Here is a 19,299-nt window from a genome sequence, read left to right as displayed (position 1 = left end):
TTTTTTCTGAGTTGTGCAGGAATATGCACCCATGCTGGTGCACCAAATGTGTGCAGGTAACTTAGATCAGGTTTCCTGCCATGCCACCTGGTGAATGGTATTTCACCTGTTGTTGTATTAACAACGTTGTTCAATATGTTATTAGCACACATTGTAGCCTCCCCCACAAAGAATCAGGTAACCCAGAATCATTTAACATTGTTCTAACCATTGCCTGTAGTGTTTGGCCTCTTCTTTCAATAAAAGCGTTATGTTCTGGCCTGTATGGAGCAGACTTCTTATGCTCTATTCCAGCTACCTTAAGTCTGTTCTGGAATTTGTTATTAATAAATTCCGTGCCATTATCTGTCACCAGGGTTATCAGTTGTCGCTTAGACTTTCTTTCAGCAAACCTAAGCCAATTGAAAAAATGTTGATATGTTTCAGTTTTGCTTTTCATTAAATAGCAAAACCCATATCTAGAATAATGGTCCATAATGCTCAGTATATATCTAGCACCCCCATACTGGGTTTCTTTGGACCTATTATGTCTGCAAATACTACTTCTAAAGGTTCTTTTGTTTTGAAACCATTTAGCCTATTTGCAGGCAATACCTTGCTCTTATCTTCACAGCAAACATTACAACGCAAATATTTATCACAAGGTTTTAACCTTATTCCTTCAGATAACTCAACTGTACGTTTTAGCATTTTAAAATTTACATGCCCCAAACGCCTATGCAATAAATGGATACATTCTTCATGAGGCTTTATATTATTAAATACAGTTTGAGCCTCCCCTTTCTTACTATTATCTAATACATATAATGTTCCATTTAAAGCTGCAGTTACCCTTTTGTTATCTTTTTCAATTATGCAATTATTATCCTTAAAAGTAATTACATAACCTAATTTATCTAATACCCTTACTGAAAGCAAATTAAACTTTAGTTGCGGTACATACAACATTTTTATATCCTGGTTTATGTACGGACAACGTGCAAAACCTTGACCTTTCGCTTTCAGGTTCCAGCCATTTGCAAGAGATATATGTTGAGAACTTGTAGACATTTTTATAAATTTTGTCTTATCTCTTGTGATGCAGTGGGATGCGCCACTGTCAACCACCCATAAATTATTCTTCACATCAGAGTTGCTAAACATGGCTAGTTCAAATGCTTTCTTTGGCTTTTTTTACATTCTGGCTTTTTCTCTTTTTGCAGAATCTTGCCAAATGTCCTCTGCCTCCACAATTAAAACACTTTTTAATTGTGTATGCCGTTGAAGATAAATTCTCTTCTTCCAGGTGCTTTACTTTGCTTTGCTGGTTTCTTTTAAACTTTGAAGATAATTTCTCTTCTTTCTTATCTTCTCTCAGCTCGTCACGCTCACGCCTTCTTCTGGCTTCTTCTAGTAGCCTGCCTGTTATGTCGGTTAATGAGAGGCTTTCTTTTGGCAATACCTCTAACGAAGTCACATAGTCATCATAGCTTTGATCTAATGAAGATAATATTATGTAGACTTGTTGCAGTTCATTAAATATAAGCTCTTTTTCTTGCAAATCTTGAAAAATGCTCTTCATACAGTTTAAATGAACTAACATATCTCCATTCCTCTGAAGATGTTCGAAAAAGCTTCCGTGTAAGATTTATATGTGCTCCTACACTGTCCCGAACATAAATCTTCCTGAGGTTCTCCCAGCAGTTTGCAGCATTTTCTTCTCCACGAATATGGACAAGCTGCTGATCACAGAGAGTCAGTCCTATGATGCATAAAGCCTGCTCATTCTTCAGTTTAAAGTCTTGTAACTTTTCGTTATCATCATCATTAGCAGGATCCCAGCTACTCACATCTGGTGGGTTTGCTATAATGTCCCACAAACCTTCTCTCGTAGAAGTAAACTACATTTCATTGACCATGAAACATAGTTTGTTCCATCCAGCCTGGATATCATGGACAGTTGTGACAAATTTACTTGTGCCATTACTCTTCAGATATTTTGACTATTTTAAACTAATTAAAACAGTTTGTTATTACAGTAATGTGCAACTCACACCAACTCTCTCTGCTATATCCTGGTTAGTTAGACTATGCTTCTGGGCCCATAACCAATGTTTGGGTTTGGAGAATTAACCCCTAGAAGAGTATTGCAGCAGTAGTCAAACCAGGCAACCAAACGAGAGCGGAAGGGCCCCAGAGTATACACACACTGAACACAAACACTGTTTGTAGTTTAAATAGTTTTTAATCCAGTTAGAGTTTAAGCATTGTCATTCAGTTCATTAAGTCATTCACAGTATTTCCATCCAGTAAGACTCACTAGTATAGTCCAAGTTAAGAGTCCTTGCAATATCTTTATCAGCCGATAAAGATATCTTCTCCTCCTCCGGTTTCACTCTCCAGAGAAACAAACGCTGGATATTCAGCAAACAGTAGCAAACAAGAACAGTTCAGTCACAGGCACTCACAGTCAGTAATCACAGTTAGTCGCAGCAGCACACAGTAAGTCGCAGCAGCACACAGTAACAGCCAGCTTTCCAGCTTCTAATGCTTCCTTATATTGTAACTTCTAACCGCACCCTTAATCGGCTAATTGCCTGCTGCATTGTGCTTAAAGTGATAAGCACTTAAACCATGATATCTAAGTTTTATATATTTATTCACCCAAACCATATTTGGTATCAATGTTATACCTAACAGAGGCTACCCATTATTATTGATGTTATTGTTGGTTACACAGTCAGCCAAATGTTTAAAATGAATCTGGCATTTTTATCCACTTATTGAATCCTTCCCAACAACCTAGATAGGAAGATGCTGATGTTCAAAGGTGTTAAAGATATTGTCGTCACTCGATTGTAAGCTGTTTTTTGTGATTGATTGATAGTGACTTTGTAAATCCCGATGGTATTCAAGTGGCAAGTTATTTTGGGATTACACTTAAGGTGCCTATCACTATTGGTACTATCCTCTGTAAACACTAGTCCTTCTTCTGTTTGCAGGTTTTGGTAATTTTGTGGTTTTATCCACTTCTTTCGTTTCTATTCTGGTCCTACCCTCAAAACGACGCTGTAGTATAGAGCGCTGCACACCAGAATAACTAGACACATTCCCGAATGCCATCACTCTGCTAAACAAATAATTCCCTCAACACTGTCAAACTATTTACTAAGTCTGCATTACTATTACTATTAATCCTCCCATCCATCCTTTCACCCATCTCCTCCCACTTATGACTGTATGACTCTATGACTGTAACCTTGTTGCTTGTATCCTAATGATTTTTATTGACTGTTTCCTAGTATGATTTGATTGCTTATTGTACTCTGTGACTATTATTAAGTGTTGTACCTTAAGATTCTTGACTCTTGATAAATGTAGCTTTTCTTTTATGTACACATTTGCACCAAGACAAATCCATTGTGTGTCCAATCACACCTGGCCAATAAAGAATTCTATTCTATTCTATTCTATTCTATTCTATTCTATTCTATTCTATTCTATTCTCAGATGTCCATTATTCCGTCTTTTTGTGGGGGAGTCTTATCAACAGTTGTGAACTCTGGGGTATGACATGGCAGGTGGTTGTCGGAATTCTAATGACCCAGAGCACTTTAGCTTCTTCATTTTCTACTACTTTGTCTATTTTGTGGTCCCGCCAATGCACCACTGTTGCTATTTGTCATGCTGTTTTTTTTCAGGCATTCTGTAGATCTTCTTGCAGTAGCTAACTAGGTGTTCCACTGTTTCTTCAGTTGGTCTTTCTTGTAGACTAGTTTGATATCTCTGGTATTTACGGTAGTTATTGCTGTTGTTATTTGTTATACTATTAAAGTAGTATTTATTAAACTATTTTTATATAACAAATATTTGGGGGTCGATGAACAATCTGAAACTTTATGAAGGGGTCAATGAACTGAAAAGTTTGGAGGAAACCCCTCGCCCTAGAAGAGAACCTTTTGCGACCTTCTGACAAATAACGTAAATAGGGAAGCCAGATTCATTTAACAACTGTGTTACTAATTTAACTACTGGAGTGATTCACTTAACAACTGTGACAAGAATGGTCATAAAATGGGGCAAAACTCACTTAATAAATTTCTCACTTAGCAACATAAATTTTGGGCTCAATTGTGGTCGTAAGTCAAAGCCTACCTGTAGTTTTGTCAAAGAAATCTCAACAGGTTGCTTAGAGTTTTAAAAGCTAAAAACAGCTTTCAAATTAATCCCGGAAAAAGGCTAGTATCCAATTCTAATGATAAATCACTTCTGTGATATTACTATATATTTGCTTTTGTTTGAAATATATCGTTAATCACTGTACTACTATGCAAATTTTTGGTGCAAATTTTATGTTGATTTTCATTGGAATCATGCACAAATCGATACAGAGATAATCTCAGTGGAATTCATTGTGACAATTTTTCTGGAATAAAATTGTTTTATCTTTTCCTGAACTCAAACTCCCTACTGGCTTTTTATGCTCTCCTAGTCTCCATTTCATTTGCTGATCCTGCATGTGTAATTTGGTTTCAGGTTCGTGTGAATGAATATTCTGATAGATATCTACTGGGCATACTTTAATATGGCTAATTAAATTTGCCAGGCATTAGACATATTTCTTTTGAGATATCTGGTTTAGGAACCGGCTACAGTCCAGATTGGAGAAAGAGATATATACACACTTAACAGACATATTGCAAGGAGGAAAATTCATTATTTGAAGAACAGATGAGGCTTTGGGAACAGTTTGCGACTTGCCAGGCTGTGATAACCGAATGGATAGAAGCTGTGGATGAATTATTCTAAAACCATTTCTATTTTTGCATATGATACAGGTATGAGATAACGCTCTCAGAAATCTGTTCAAAGGAAAATGTACATTTGATTTTTTTGTTTGTTTGAAAGAATCAAAACTTCTGATTATTTCCCGTTGTAATAGGATTTGAAAACATAGCACCCTTTGACAGGGTGAGGAAAATAAAATCCTGGCAAGTGTAAAATGTGTGTGTGGTGTTTGAAACTGACACACAGTGCCTTTAATATGTCTAGAAGAACAATATCTGTTGCATCTGATTTACAATAGCTTGTGCGTTGCTTAGAAACAAAACATGCCAGTCGATTCTCCATATTTTTGGACTTTAAATAATCCCAACTCCGTTGCCACCCCTGGATATATTTTTTCCTAATTTATATATATATATACTGAGACTTCATAGTAGGTAATTTAATGCAGGTAATTTGCATTAAATTACATTTTCAAACAGGAATGCTCACCCAATGCAGAACATGGACCATTAATAATACAAACTTGAAAATTATCTATGCATTCTGCAAAATCATCTTGTGTTTCATAGAACTCCTGGTTATTTCTTGAACCAAATATTTCCTTCCAAGCTCACCATCCTATAATCGTTTGCCTATTGACAAGATTAAGATCATAGTTTCTTGCACAAACTTAAGAATTAAATTGTGATTCCAACTCCAGCAATTATTCTGCTGCTGTTTGAACCATGCTTTTTGGAAAGGGTTTAAAAGTAATTAAGACACACTGAATTTTAGTACATAGGGCAACTAAATTAGCAATTCAAATTATGGACCATTTTACATTTTTCTTTCTAATTTTGGAATCTTCTTCCAAACTGATCATATCTCTAGGGCTTTTCCGAATACCAATTTAGCAAGTGACCATGCAGAAACATTGACTTAGATTGCTAACTTGTTAATGGGCTTATATTAACATTCTCATCATTAGGCAAATGAAACTTTACTCCGATTTGATAAAAGCACACTTTTCTTATTTTGGATATTGCTAGGCCTAATGGCTATACACACTGATTCACGTGTGCACACACACATGCAATCACTTTTGGGTTTTTTCAAGGCAACATGCATGGTTTTGCTATGTGTATGAAGAAATGGAAAATTTGGGAAAGTTAGAGAAGTAAGTTGTTTGATGGCAATAAAAACGTGGGGTTGGAGTGAAAGGAGGTAAATCTAGGGTTGGTAAAGTAATGGTTTAGAAGGAGTAGAAATGTTAGATGAGATTAAATGAAAGTGAAGGACTAGGGGAAGATTGTTGGAAGGACTCATTAGCAAGAGGTTCATTGTTAAAAAACTATTTAGCTTATAAAAATATTCCAAGAGCTGAGTCAAGACTGCTTACTATTACATGTAGTGAAAATAGATTAGTCTAGTTTTTGATCAATCTATTCTGGGTATTTTTTGTATTTATTTAATCTGTAACTGTTCATGACATTCAATTGTCATTCTCTATTGAAAATTTAAAGGCTTTACTGTAATCCATAAAAGTCCATAAATAAATCTGAGTAGCCTATCCTAATCTGATCTTTTTTTCCTTGAGAAATAGTTGTCAGAAATCTCAAATCTCTTCTCTTTCTTAATATACCTTATGGGACATCTAATAAAACTTCATTTATTGTGTCTTCAAATTTTAAAGTATTATGCTCCTTTTTTCCAATACTGCTTTTTTTGTCTTAAAGTGTATAATGTAAAATTCTTCTTTATGCTGTCTGTGTTGTTCAGTCAGTATATTTATTGAATTTCCAATAGTTCACCTTGATCTAGATTAACGTTTTTCAAATTTGGCAACTTTTAAGATGTTTGGACTCTCACAATTCCCCAGCCAGCTTGAAGTTTACACATCTTAAAGTTGCCAAGTTTGAAAAACACTGATCTAAAACCAAAATGCTCTTTCATTAAATTTTCCATTTAAGTCTTCTCTACCAAACTTCAAACCACCAATATTTTCATGCTGTTCTGTTTTTTGTTATTTGTAAACCAGTTTCTATCTTTAACTTTGACTTCTGAATTCTCTGATATGAGAATCAATTCTTGTTGTTTTGCTCATATGAGTTTATTGTGCTCTTCTATTAGAAATTGCTAATTTATCACATTTATCATGTGAATGACATATGAATGTTATCCTTCAATAGAAGTAATCTATACTCTTCCAAGGTTTTTTTTTTTTAATGTAGTGCACAACACAATTTTTTGGACTTTTCTGAAGTCTAAAGCCTCATTCAATTTTGAAAATTATTTTTAAATACTGCATTTATTTAAATATTTGATAACCAGTCTTTCGATCAAAATATTTTTAAGGAAGATTAAATAGATTGTGGTAACTAAAAAAAAATCTAGCATACATAGCAAACCTCATAATCGTTCAACCTGTGGTTGATATTAAAGGCTAGAATGTGCTTCTTTCAGTTTTGCAGTTCTAAGACAACTTTGGCCGATTAAATATATACTATTGTCTGATTACAGTATAATCTTGTACATATGCCTTTAGAGATTAACCTGTCCAACTCAGCTGTAAATCAAGAAAGAAAATAGCATTTGCATATTATATACAATTTATTTAGGAAAATATTTTAATGATTTTAATTCAGAATGTAGATTGGTTATGATCAAATGAAGTAGATCTGAAGTAGTATATTATGTACTAAAGGTATGTAAAAAAAAATAGAAAACTCAATTAGAATACACATGGGCATTAAATTCTTGATTTTACTTCTTATTTACAAGCTGTTCAGAGCTTAATAGAGTTGTAAGTTGAATATAATTTTTAAGGTAACTTTTTTATTTTAGGTCACCAATGAAACCTCAGTACTTCAATTAGATTTTCTAGTATTTTGCCACTCTAATGTAAATTAATAAGAAGCATGACAAGGTGATAATTGAAATTGCCATTACTGCTTGTTGTAGATAACCAGATATTTTGTGTGAATTCACTTGCAGTTCTAAAGTTCTTCATATTCTGCTTTATAGTAAGGTTTTTAAATTTCATAATTACCTTTCAGCCTATAGTTCTTAATGATCATAATAGCCTTATATTGCCATCTGGTATTAGAATACAACTTCCGTTGTTCTGTACATATTTTTAACTTTCAGTTTCAGTATTTGCTTTTTAAGCTAATGATTGGTGCAAAGGAGAAAAATGCAGCAAGGAGATTTACATGTGGAAATCAATTTAGATGCATCCATATTGCAAGTCACAGTGAAAAGTGTGCGTGGTTGTGTGTGTGTGAGAGAGAGAGAGTGAGAGAACGAAGGGTATGTTGGGAAGGTGGGAGAAAAATTGCAATTGAAAGGAAAATAATACAAGGGTCCATGCAAGTTAGCTTCTTCTTGTTCTCCCATGAGCTGTTCAGAGCATCCAGTAGTGTTTTATAGTGGGAGGTACTTCAGTCTCCGCATGTCTAGGCTGGGCTTAATTTGTGGAATGCTCCTCCTCCTCCACGGTACTCCTCCCCAGTGTTCCCCAGTTTTGGCTCAGCCTCGTGAGAGATAGGCAGTGCTTGTGATTCTTCCTTGGCCGAAACAGGAATAATTCTTTCCTTGCTAGCAGGTTTGAAAGTTAATCAGCTTGTCTTTAGAATCCTTTGGCCTTCTAGTCCCATTGCAATCTCTCGACGTTGGCTCGCATTGCAGAGATCGCTCGCATTTCAGGGAAGCACCAATTCACGCACCAAAGCGGCGGGAGGCTTCAGCACTGCTCTGCGCCCCTCCCCACAAGCATCCCTACCCCTGCCATTCTGACCGATTGCCGCAGAGTTTCTTTACCCGAACAGCGGCGTGAGCTCTTTGCTCCCAACAGAGTCGTATCGCTTTCCTTCCCCCTCTGAACGCCACTTGGGGTGGAGGATTCAAATACTTAGTACCTTCCACCCTTCCCCCCGTTTAGCCTCATAGGAAAAGCCATCAGAGGCTATTCCTTTACACGGCGGAGTTTGCTGCTGGGGAGCGCGCCAAAGATTAACGGCCGGAGGCCATCTTTTCTTACAAGACCTCGTGGCCGCGCGCCTGTATTCCATTTCGTGCTGTGTGAGGTAACTCTGTTCTGAGCAGAGGTTCCCTTCAGAAACACTGGAGACCATTATACCCTCGTCTTGGTTTTTTTCTACATTCGAGGCTATTCTTACAGTTAAGTTGTTGGCTTAACCCTCACAGCCCAATCAACCCAGCGGCACAACAGCAAGCACCTAGGCCTGTGTCCGCCTGTGCAGGGAAGCTGTTGAAGGCCTCTACCCTTATCAATCTGGGCCTTTAGGCGTTCTCAATTTGGCTGTTTGGTTTCTCAGCACATAACATTGTGCCACTTAATTAATATTCATATACATATTGCTATATATGTGTGTGTGTGTGTGTGTGTGTGTGTGTGTGGTAATAATGATGATAATATTATTATTATTATTATTTTCTCTTCAGTATAATATTTTAATATCAATAAAATATTATTACTGAGATACGACTCATAGATAGGTATTATTCAAAAAAAAAAAAAAAGAGGAAAGTGGGCAATAAAAACATCATCAGGGCAACCGGTCTGTCCTCAGATCAGGCCCCTGGGCGTGCCAACCGCCTTCACAGTATTGCATTGTATAACAAGCATACTGCAATTCCAACTTCAATCAAAATGGCAGACGGTAGCAGCTCTCAGACCTCATCCTTGAAGGTCAAAGTCAAATCCCAGCACAAACCTAAGCAGGCTAAAGGGAATTCTAAAACTTCAGAAAGGGATGCCATCAGGCGCCATAAAGCTTTACAAAAACAGATAAGTGCACATGGGAGGCGCACAAGGTCTCACAGGACTTCCCCTCCTCCAGCCCAGGTCCGTCTACCTCTTCCCACCCTCCTCCTCCCCTAGATCTCTCCCTCTCATCCGGGCACAGCTTGGCTCCCCAAGGCCAACAGGCCCAAGTATCTGGGACACCGACCACGCAAAGGGCTCCCGAAGCTACATTCACTCCGACGGCTGCCAGTCTTCGTCAGGACGACATTCTTACAGAGGAAGTTCCAGAGAGGATGAAGGCCTGGATGGAGCTGGCAATCCGCCAGGGAATCGCAGCAGGTCTTCAACACACAGTTATGACCAGGGAATATCCTGTGATCACCGATCATGATTCCCAATCGCTGAGGTCATTGACCAGGTGGGAGCAGCACCATACCCAGGTACATTTACAAGGGGAGGTCCCCCTCCAAGGGCTGACTGAGCAGGAGGAGGAGGAGGAAGAAGAAGTGGATCAAATTGATCAAATGGAAGAGATTGAATCAGGATCAATACATGACAGCAAGCCCCTGTCAGAAGCAGACCCCTTAGAAAGGGGAATGTCTGAGGATGAGGGCCTTGTTCCTGACCAACCTGTTTTTACAGGCTTATTCCGCCCACAACTTTTCAGATCTCTCTTGTTTAAGGCAAAAAATATTGCATGCCTAAACAAGTTGACCCCTTCTACCACTCCAACTCAGACGGAGGATCTAATTTTCAACCAACCAGTAGTCGAAGCAGAGGTAATCCCAGTTCCTCCCATGTTTTCGGACCTGGTACAGAAACAGTGGGCCTCTGCAGTGGTGTACCCAGCCCCCACTGGATATGACAGGAAATATTTCAATTTGGCCCCTGATTTCTCAAAATTATTGAATACTCCCGAGGTAGATGAACCTATAGTGGGATTAGCGTCCTCCTCCATTCCCAGTGATGCGCTGGAGGCATTAAAGCCGGAGGAAAAACAGGCCGAGCTAGCCCTACGCAGAGCCCATCAGTCTGACGCGTGGGCCATCAGAGCAGCCATGGCTGCCTCATTCTTCACCCGTTCTTCTCTCAGATGGCTCCGCCTCTTACGGGAACATGTCCCTAACTCTAACCTTAGAGCGCACCAAGATATTGCTAAACTTATAGCAGCTGCTGAATTCTCAGCTGACGCAACTTATCATGCAGTCAAGTTTTCAGCCAGGGCCATTACTTCACATGTCACAGCGCGACGCTTGCTATGGTTAAAACATTGGCAAGCGGACTTTAAGCACAAATGCAAGCTGGCTTCATTCCCAATTGTGGGAGACAGACTGTTTGGCCCTTCCCTTGATCCGCTACTAATTGAAACCCGAAACAAAAAGAAAATTCTTCCTTCCCTTTTTCGGAAGTCAGATCCTAGAAACCCTCAGTCCTTTTGGAGGGGATTGTTTTGTCCCTTTTACCAGGGATCTTTTTCACCCAGATACCAGAGACCCCCATCATTCAGACCAGGGCAGCAGCCAGACAGGTCTGACTTCAGGGATAGGAGCAGAAGGGGTGGTCAATCCAAGAGATCCTTTCGAGGAGCAGGAAACAGGCCCTTTCGGCATCCAAGATAACTCCCTGGACCCGACCCCCATTGGCAGACGCCTTAAATTATTCGCGGACCAATGGGACTCCTTAACCTCTGGTTCCTGGGTCAGAGACACGATTAGATTTGGCCTTGCGCTGGAGTGTCAATCCACTCCCCCAGATTTTTTCATGTCATACCCTCTCTCCAGACACCCGGTTAAACGTAATCTCATGGAAACAGCTATCCAACACCTACTGGACATACAAGCCATCCAGCCAGTAGCCACCAACCAACGAGGGCGAGGTTTCTATTCACATCTTTTTGTTGTTCCCAAAAGTTCGGGGGGGTGGGGGTGGAGAGCAATATTGGATCTGAAACGTCTCAACCGTTTCTTAGTATATCGCAAGTTTAAAATGCACTCCCTGAAATCTATCTTACTTGGCATCAGAAAGGGTGACGTCCTCACATCCATAGACCTGACGGAGGCGTACCTGCATATTGCTATAAATTTCTGAGATTCTGTTATAATAACCACCATTTTGAATATGTGGCCCTTCCTTTTGGACTAGCTTCTGCCCCTAGGACTTTCACGAAGGTTCTCGCAGCGCTAGCTGCTCATCTCCGTGATATCCCCGTACGACTCCAGTGTTATCTTGATGACATCTTGATTTTGTCATCTTCCGCTCATCAGGCAGTCAAAGATATGCAGAACACATTACAATCCCTACAACAACACGAATTCTCAATAAATTGGAAAAAGAGTCATTTAACACCATCGACTCGGTTAACCCATCTGGGGACAGTCATAGATACGGTGGAAGGCAAAGTTTACCTATCACCAGATAGACTAAATAGCATTCAGCAATTAGTTAAGGAGATCAGGGGTCTTAAGAGGGTGTCCCTAGCTGAACTATCAAAATTGTTAGGCAAGATGATCTCATGTATCACTATCATTCCTTGGGTCCAGCTCCACACTAGATCCCTCCAGTGGTTCCTGCTCACGTACCAGGACTCCGGCCGAAGCAACTCCAAATACAAGGTCAGGGTACCATTAAAGGTGCTCATATCTCTCCTCTGGTGGACCAGACCAGTCATCAACAGAGGCTGCCTCTTCAAAGAGCCACACAGACTTACCATCACCACCGATGCCAGCTTGTTTGGATGGGGAGCGCACGTTCAATCGCTCACAACCCAAGGCCGCTGGTCCACCATAGAACAGTCGTGCAGCATAAACTGGCTGGAGCTTCGAGCAGTACACCTGGCTCTCCGCAGCTTCCTTCCACAGGTACACAATCAGCACATACTAATATTGACCGACAATGTAACAGCCAAAGCTCACATAAACAAACGGGGGCACACAGTCGAAACATCTCACGCGAGAAGCGGAGCGCTTGTGTTGTTGGGCGGAGAGCAACCTACTTTCCATCAAAGCAGAGCACATTTTGGGTCTGTCGAATACACGATCGATCAATCGGAGTGGCGCCTCCATCCGTCCCTGTTTCAAGAAGCGGTCAGGACATTTGGACAGCTGGTGGTGGACCTGTTCGCTTCCCCCCTCAACGCTCAGCTCCCGAGATTTTTTTCCAGGTACCCCTCACAAGGAGCGGAGAACTTCAACTCGCTCCGCTGTCGTTGGCCCCTGGGACTTCTGTATGCATTCCCGCCACTTCCACTGGTTCCCAAGGTCATCTAGAAACTGCTAGAGAGGGCGGAACTACTTCTAGTAGCTCCTTACTGGCCCAGACGGCCGTGGTTTGCAGACCTCCGCAGTCTTTCCGTATCAACACCATGGAGAATTCCGCCAGCCAGGGTTTCGTTAACCCAGGGACCCCTTCAACATCCGGACCCTCAATGGTTGCACCTGACCGTCTGAAGGTTGAGAGGAGTTGTCTGAAGAGCGAAAAGTTTTCCAACAGAGTTATTGCCACTATCCAAGCCACCCCTCAACAACTCGCATTTATAATGCCACATGGTCCAGTTTCTGCAAATGGTGTACCGAGTCTCAAATTGATCCCATCTCTCCATCTGTGGCTCAAATCCTAGAGTTCTTGCAAGACGGACTTGACAAGGGTTTATCACCTAATACGTTGAAAAGACAGGTGGCGGCCTCACTTGTGAAGGTCTACTTTCTCTTTCCCATCATCCATACATACGGAGTTTCCTTCGAGGAGCCACAAATTTACGACCTCCAGCAGTACACCGTTATCCCACATGGGACCTTAACAAGGCCCTCGTCGCACTCACTAAGGGTCCTTTCGAACCCTTGAAATCATCAAGTCTCCAATTTCGGACGTACAAAGTAGTTTTCCTTGTAACGATCACTTCTGCTTGTCGTATTTCGGAGATTGCAGCTTTGTCTGTCAGACAAGATCTTTGTGTTTTCCATTCTGACCGGGTGGTCCTTCGTCCTGATCCTACATTTATACCCAAAATTAACTCGGTCTTTCATAGGGCACAAGAGCTGATACTTCCTAATTTTTGTCCTAGACCATCCCAAGGGTTGGAACTACAATGGCATAGGCTTGATGGGAGGCGAGCATTGCAAATATATATCAACCGCACAACGACTTTCAGAAAAACGGAAGGCTTATTTGTGTCTTTGCAGCCCAACACTCAGGGATACAAGGTCTCACCTTCTACAATAGGCCGTTGGCTACGGGCTGCGATAGTGAAAACGTATCAGACTCAATCCGTGCAAGCGCCCAGGGGCATAACAGCTCATTCAACAAGGAGTGCTGCAACATCGGCAGCATGGGCCACACAGGCACCAATAACTTAAATTTGTCGAGCCGCAACCTGGGCCTCTCCATCGCCATTCATTAGGCATTATAAAATAGTTGTGTTTGCATCCGCTGAGGCCTCCTTTGGCAGAAGAGTTCTGCAACGGGTCCACAGGGATCAGGAGGAGATTTCAGGCGAGATGGAGTCCCTCCCGTAGGACAGGCCAAGCTTTGGTATGTCCCACTACTGGATGCTCTGAACAGCTCATGGGAGAAAGGGCGTTGGTACTTACCTGACATGCCCGTTCTCTTTGAGCTGTGAAGAGCATCCAGCCCCACCCTTTTTTTCCATCTGGTGGGGTCCTGTTTCGGCCAACGAGTTGTTAGGGCATTGAGGACGAGGGCGGTTATGTCTCTCGTCTTTGCCAAAACTGGGGAATGCTGGGGAGGAGTACCGTGGAGGAGGAGGAGCGTTCCAAAAATTAAGCCCAGCCTAGACATGCGGAGACTGAAGCACCTCCCACTATAAAACACTACTGGATGCTCTTCACAGCTCAAAGACAACGGGCGTGTCAGGTAAGTACCAACGCCCTTTTTCCTTTTTGGCTTCATAATACTGATAGTTATTACTATTATCAAAATGTATTTTATTGTATTCTTATTTTCCAGTTCAGCTTGGACAAATTCAGCAGCCATACAGATAGGTCACCTTTCAACCAAAATGTGCAGCTTTTGAGCTAAGAAATACATTCTGTCTTTAGATTGTATGTGCCAGAAATCAAACCAAACTCCAAATACTAAAAATTGCCAGGAAGAAAAATGGATAGACAAAGCTAAAATTGATTTAATTTCAATTAAAATGTGGTGAAATCAACTCAGCACTAATAATTTGATGATTTCCATGTATTAATCATTTTCTCTTTCTGTCAACAATTTGGTTGTATGGACACCGTGAGCTTAACATAGGCAGCCTGGAGCCTGAATTGGTTCACCTGATTTAAGTGCTTTGAAGACCAAGGTACTTTTCTGTTCTTGAGGCAAAATAACAGAAGGGCAATTCCTGAGGTAGCAGCATCAGGTTGTTAATATGGTAGCAATAGAGCTCCCAGCAGTGGTGTGTCAAATTATAGTGCCATCAAAATGATAATGTGTAAATCTTAATGGTATGTTTCTGTAATATCATGATATCTGATAGAAGTATGCAGGTTGTGTCATTTGAACGATTACATCCTGGGCATCATTTGCCTTGCATATGACCATTCTACTCATGCCCGTTGGATGAAGTAACATAGCATATTCCTGTCCAAGAATAATAGCTAGGCATGATTGCAACTAGTGCTTAATAAAGCTCTATATATCACTACGTAATAAAATACACCACTGTCCTTTGGGACATCTCCCCTCCCTCGATCTTCCCCTCTGTCAGAACCCTCAATATTTTATATGTTCATCTATATATCTGCCTGGTTAAAATACCAATTACCCATTGTTTGGCAATCTGATAGCTGAAGTCATTAAATTGATACGATGTTTACATACAGAAGCAAACCTTAGCATCACCATAATTTAGACAAGCAGAGAATGGAAAATCATATGTACACTAAAAAAATAAATAAATGAATTTGGTAGAGTGGTGTCTTTGTTTTTCATAAAAAATAAAGCGTTTTAAAAAGTTTTCAACTTTTGTTCTAAGCATGCTGAAATGGAAAAAGAAAGAAAAAATTCCTGACCTTTTGGTTGCAAAATTAAACTTAAAGAATACTGCAACGCCTGGGGATGAAAATGACATTCCTACATCTAACTCTGAATATTTTATCTCGTTAATCCATATGTTCTTTATTGCACTTATATTGGCAGTGAAAGTAAATATTATTTTTACTAACTTTTTTAATATCTATGATTTTTTTTTGGAACATGGAGGCATTTATGTTATGTATAGTGAACCAATGGAAGTTTGAAATATTTTTTACATCATTGGACTGTCCACAGGATTTATGTAGGATCTAGAGACATTACTGTAAATAAGCACAATGATAGTGGCTGATGTTTTGCTTCAGAATTTTCCAGATTCTCATTCATTTTTCTCAACAAAATATAAAATACAGTAATATGAAATGAGGTAGAAGAGAAAGCTTGGGCAGGTATCAAGAAAAAAGCTCACCAGATAAATAAGAATAAGAACAATAAGAAATCAGGCTATCTTGGATAAGTCAAATAAGTGTACGTTAATACTGTATTTTGATTACATTAATTTTTTCTGGTCAATTTTGAAAAACCCATAGTTTAATATTATACATTCTACAGACATTATAGAGTGTTACTATTTCTTTGTAAAATGATCTCATATGAAAGAATGCCAACATTATTAGCTGCATTGGATTATTAGTACCTCTTTGCAAGGATTTTCTTATTTGTACATTTTAATTCTAGGACCTTAAAGAACAAAGTGCATAAAGTTATATAAGACTATTATGATCACAAATGTAAATTCTGATATCAGACTCAGATTCTTATTTTGCTTAAAATACAATAAAGACAATAATAAGAATAAAGAATATACAAATAATTGTATATTTGTAAGAGTTGCAAAAAAAATCTTGCAACTTTTCATGAGAAACTGGTTTTTGAAGGTACTGAATTCATGAGAATGAAACGCTTGTTTTTTGCTGGAAATAATACCATTAGCAGATAAATTTGGAGAATATTTTTATACATTTTGAAATAGTATAGTCCAGCCATATTCTCATGGAGTACAATTTAAACTGGACCAATATTTTACTCAGAATATTGCTACTGAAATTTGATCAAGCACTGAGCTGATTATACACAGGATGTATAGATATGAATATCTTTTATTCTATCAATAGTTTGGCTTGAATTTTTTAAAATTTAGCTTTAAAAATCCTTGCGAATACTACAGATTTATCATGATACTTTCAAGGAATTATTGTATGATTCTAAAGATAATTACAATTGAAAATTAAATGGGTTAATTTATGGGTTCAGAGGCTTATAACAAAAAACAGTACTTTCCTATTTTGTCCTAATAAGATTTCTTTCTTTTTTAATATTCATTCATGTTCAATTTTTGGAAACTTGCTTGGACAACTCAGTGCAACTTTCTTGGCAAAGTTTTTTAGAAGTGGTTTGCCATTTCCTCCTTCCTAGGGCTGAAAGTGGCTTTGTGCCTAAGGAAGTCATGGTCATATAGTTCCCACTTAATAAAGGAATGAAAAATTGCAAGGGTTTTTTCCCCTTCATGGTAGTTACAGAATGAAAGATCCAGAAGATGTTTATGGAAATTTAGAATATAGAAAATGTGTGAGAATTCAGGCCCATGGAGGTGTTCCCATGTGATCCATCCATCCAACTCCCTTCTTCCTTAGGTTGTCTGTGTAGAGAACTGTAGGGCATGTACAGGAGTGGGATTCAAATTTCTTAACAACTGGTTCTGTGGGTGTGGCCTAATTTGTGGGTGTGGCTTGGTCAGGTAACTGGCTGGGCATGGCTTGCTGACTGGGCATGGTTTGGTGGTCATGTGACTGGCTGGGCATGGCTTATATGTAAATATTATAAATATTTATGTAAATATTGAATTTTTTATTAAAAAAAGCAACTTTTACCCAAAATCAGGTAAAGCAGGCGGGCAAATTGAGTTGCTCACAGAATCACAGATTCGTTCAGATATCTATCTTTCTGCAATCTGCTAGCTGAGTCTCACATAAAATTTGCTTGCAAGCAAACTCACAAAATTAACTCACAATATACTATGTATGTAAATATTGAATTTTTTATAAAAAAAAAGAGCAACTTTTATCCAAAATCAGGCAAAGCAGGCAGGCAGATTGAGTTGCTCACAGAATCACAGATTCATTCAGAGATCTATCTTTCTGCAATCTGCTAGCTGAGTCTGCATGAAAAATAGAAGCTTCAGTCCTAAGGAAGGTTCAGTTCTGCTTTTCGATAAGTAGAAAGCAAGAAATCCAACGATTTCCTGATTTCTAGCTAATCTAAATCTCCCAGGACAGCAGAGAAGCTGATGGTCGGGGAGAAAAAAAGGAACCGTGCAGCGTCATAACAACCGGTTCTATAGAACCGGTCTAACGAGGTAGAATACCACCCCCTGGGCATGTGGTTGGTGATACAAGGAGTCATGTGTACAAGGACAAATTAACAGCTCTACATCTTGAATGCCCCCCCTTTTTAAAGTTGCTTTTCCTATTTCGAATTTTTAACTTGTGTGATATATATTGAAGATTCTTACTCTTATTGAAGATTTATAGGTAAAGCTATGTTTAAATATATTTAATTATACTTGTTGGATTCCAAAATGTGAAAACTGTTTTCCTAATTTCTGTACACTATAGGAATATCAAGAGAAACCGGCATGGTTTCTTGAGAAAAATGCAATCCTAATGTAGATCAGAGCATCAGAAGGAGTTTGTTTTGCCTTTATTAAAAATGCAATTTTTGACACTAATATATTCACCTTTTCTATCCTCACTAGTCAATACTCCCATTTCTTCAACTGCTCCGGCCCCTTCATGAATGTAACAAATGTATCAGGAAATGGCATTGCTGCCTGGGAATGCAGAGCCCGAATTTACTGCATACTCTTACAACAACTTGGAGACACTTTGTGATGTGCAGACAAAGAAAGGCGTCTTCTACAAAAAAGCAAAACTTCTCAGTCCTGGGGAAGACTTGTATTGTTTTGCCTGTAGGGAGGACCGAACCAGAAATGTGATAATCAACGTAGGTGGCATAAAATACAAAATTCCATGGGCCACATTAGAGAATTGTCCCTTGACCAGGCTTGGAAAGTTAAAATCATGCAACAACTATGACGAAATAATGGATATATGTGATGATTATGATGTCAACTGCAACGAATTTTTTTTTGACCGTAATCCTTGTGCCTTCAGGACCATCATGACTTTTTTGACCGCTGGGAAGCTAAGGCTCCTCAGGGAAATGTGCGCACTCTCTTTCCAAGATGAACTGGTTTACTGGGGGATAGAAGAGGAACATCTGGAGTGGTGCTGTAGAAGAAGACTACGACAGAAAGAAGAAGAGATAGCGGAGGCGACATTGTTTGAAGACGAAGTAGAAGTTAATGAAGCGCCCCAATGTGCCTTCAAGGATAGCAGCCGCTTGCATTTGTGCATGAGAAAGCTCAGGGACATGGTGGAAAATCCTCATTCAGGGATCCCAGGAAAGATCTTTGCTTGTATATCGGTTTCTTTTGTTGTCATCACTGCAGTGAGCCTCTGCATTAGCACCATGCCAGATCTCAGAGAAGAAGAAGAACGGGTAAGTTTCCCCCCAAAAATGTAAACATTGCCAGAGACTTCTCTGTCAATATTTGTTTATTGGCTTGCTTTTGTATATGCATATAGGCATATGGCAGTAACATAAAGTACATAACATAAGCAGACATTTTGATTGTGATTAGCATAGTTATAATTGCTTTTCTGTCTGTAAGTTAATAC

At 39.4% G+C, this 19,299-nt stretch overlaps 1 protein-coding gene across 1 annotated transcript in view; it reads left to right on the top strand.

The window, feature by feature from the left end:
- KCNG2 (potassium voltage-gated channel modifier subfamily G member 2) overlaps positions 1 to 19,299 on the top strand; it is a 61,605-nt gene that overhangs the window by 25,123 nt on the left and 17,183 nt on the right. The window contains exon 2 of the mRNA XM_026669890.2: positions 18,315 to 19,120. Coding sequence (XP_026525675.1) covers positions 18,365 to 19,120 — 756 coding nt within the window. The 5' untranslated portion in view covers positions 18,315 to 18,364. The remainder of the gene's footprint in view (positions 1 to 18,314; positions 19,121 to 19,299) is intronic.

This window comes from Notechis scutatus, chromosome 3 (assembly GCF_049901735.1).
Source record: "Notechis scutatus isolate UNSWTSFEM ecotype Mainland chromosome 3, rNotScu1.2, whole genome shotgun sequence".
NCBI classification, from domain to species: domain Eukaryota; kingdom Metazoa; phylum Chordata; class Lepidosauria; order Squamata; family Elapidae; genus Notechis; species Notechis scutatus.
Note: the sequence above shows the minus strand (reverse complement) of the source record. Positions and strands in the feature narration are given on the sequence as shown.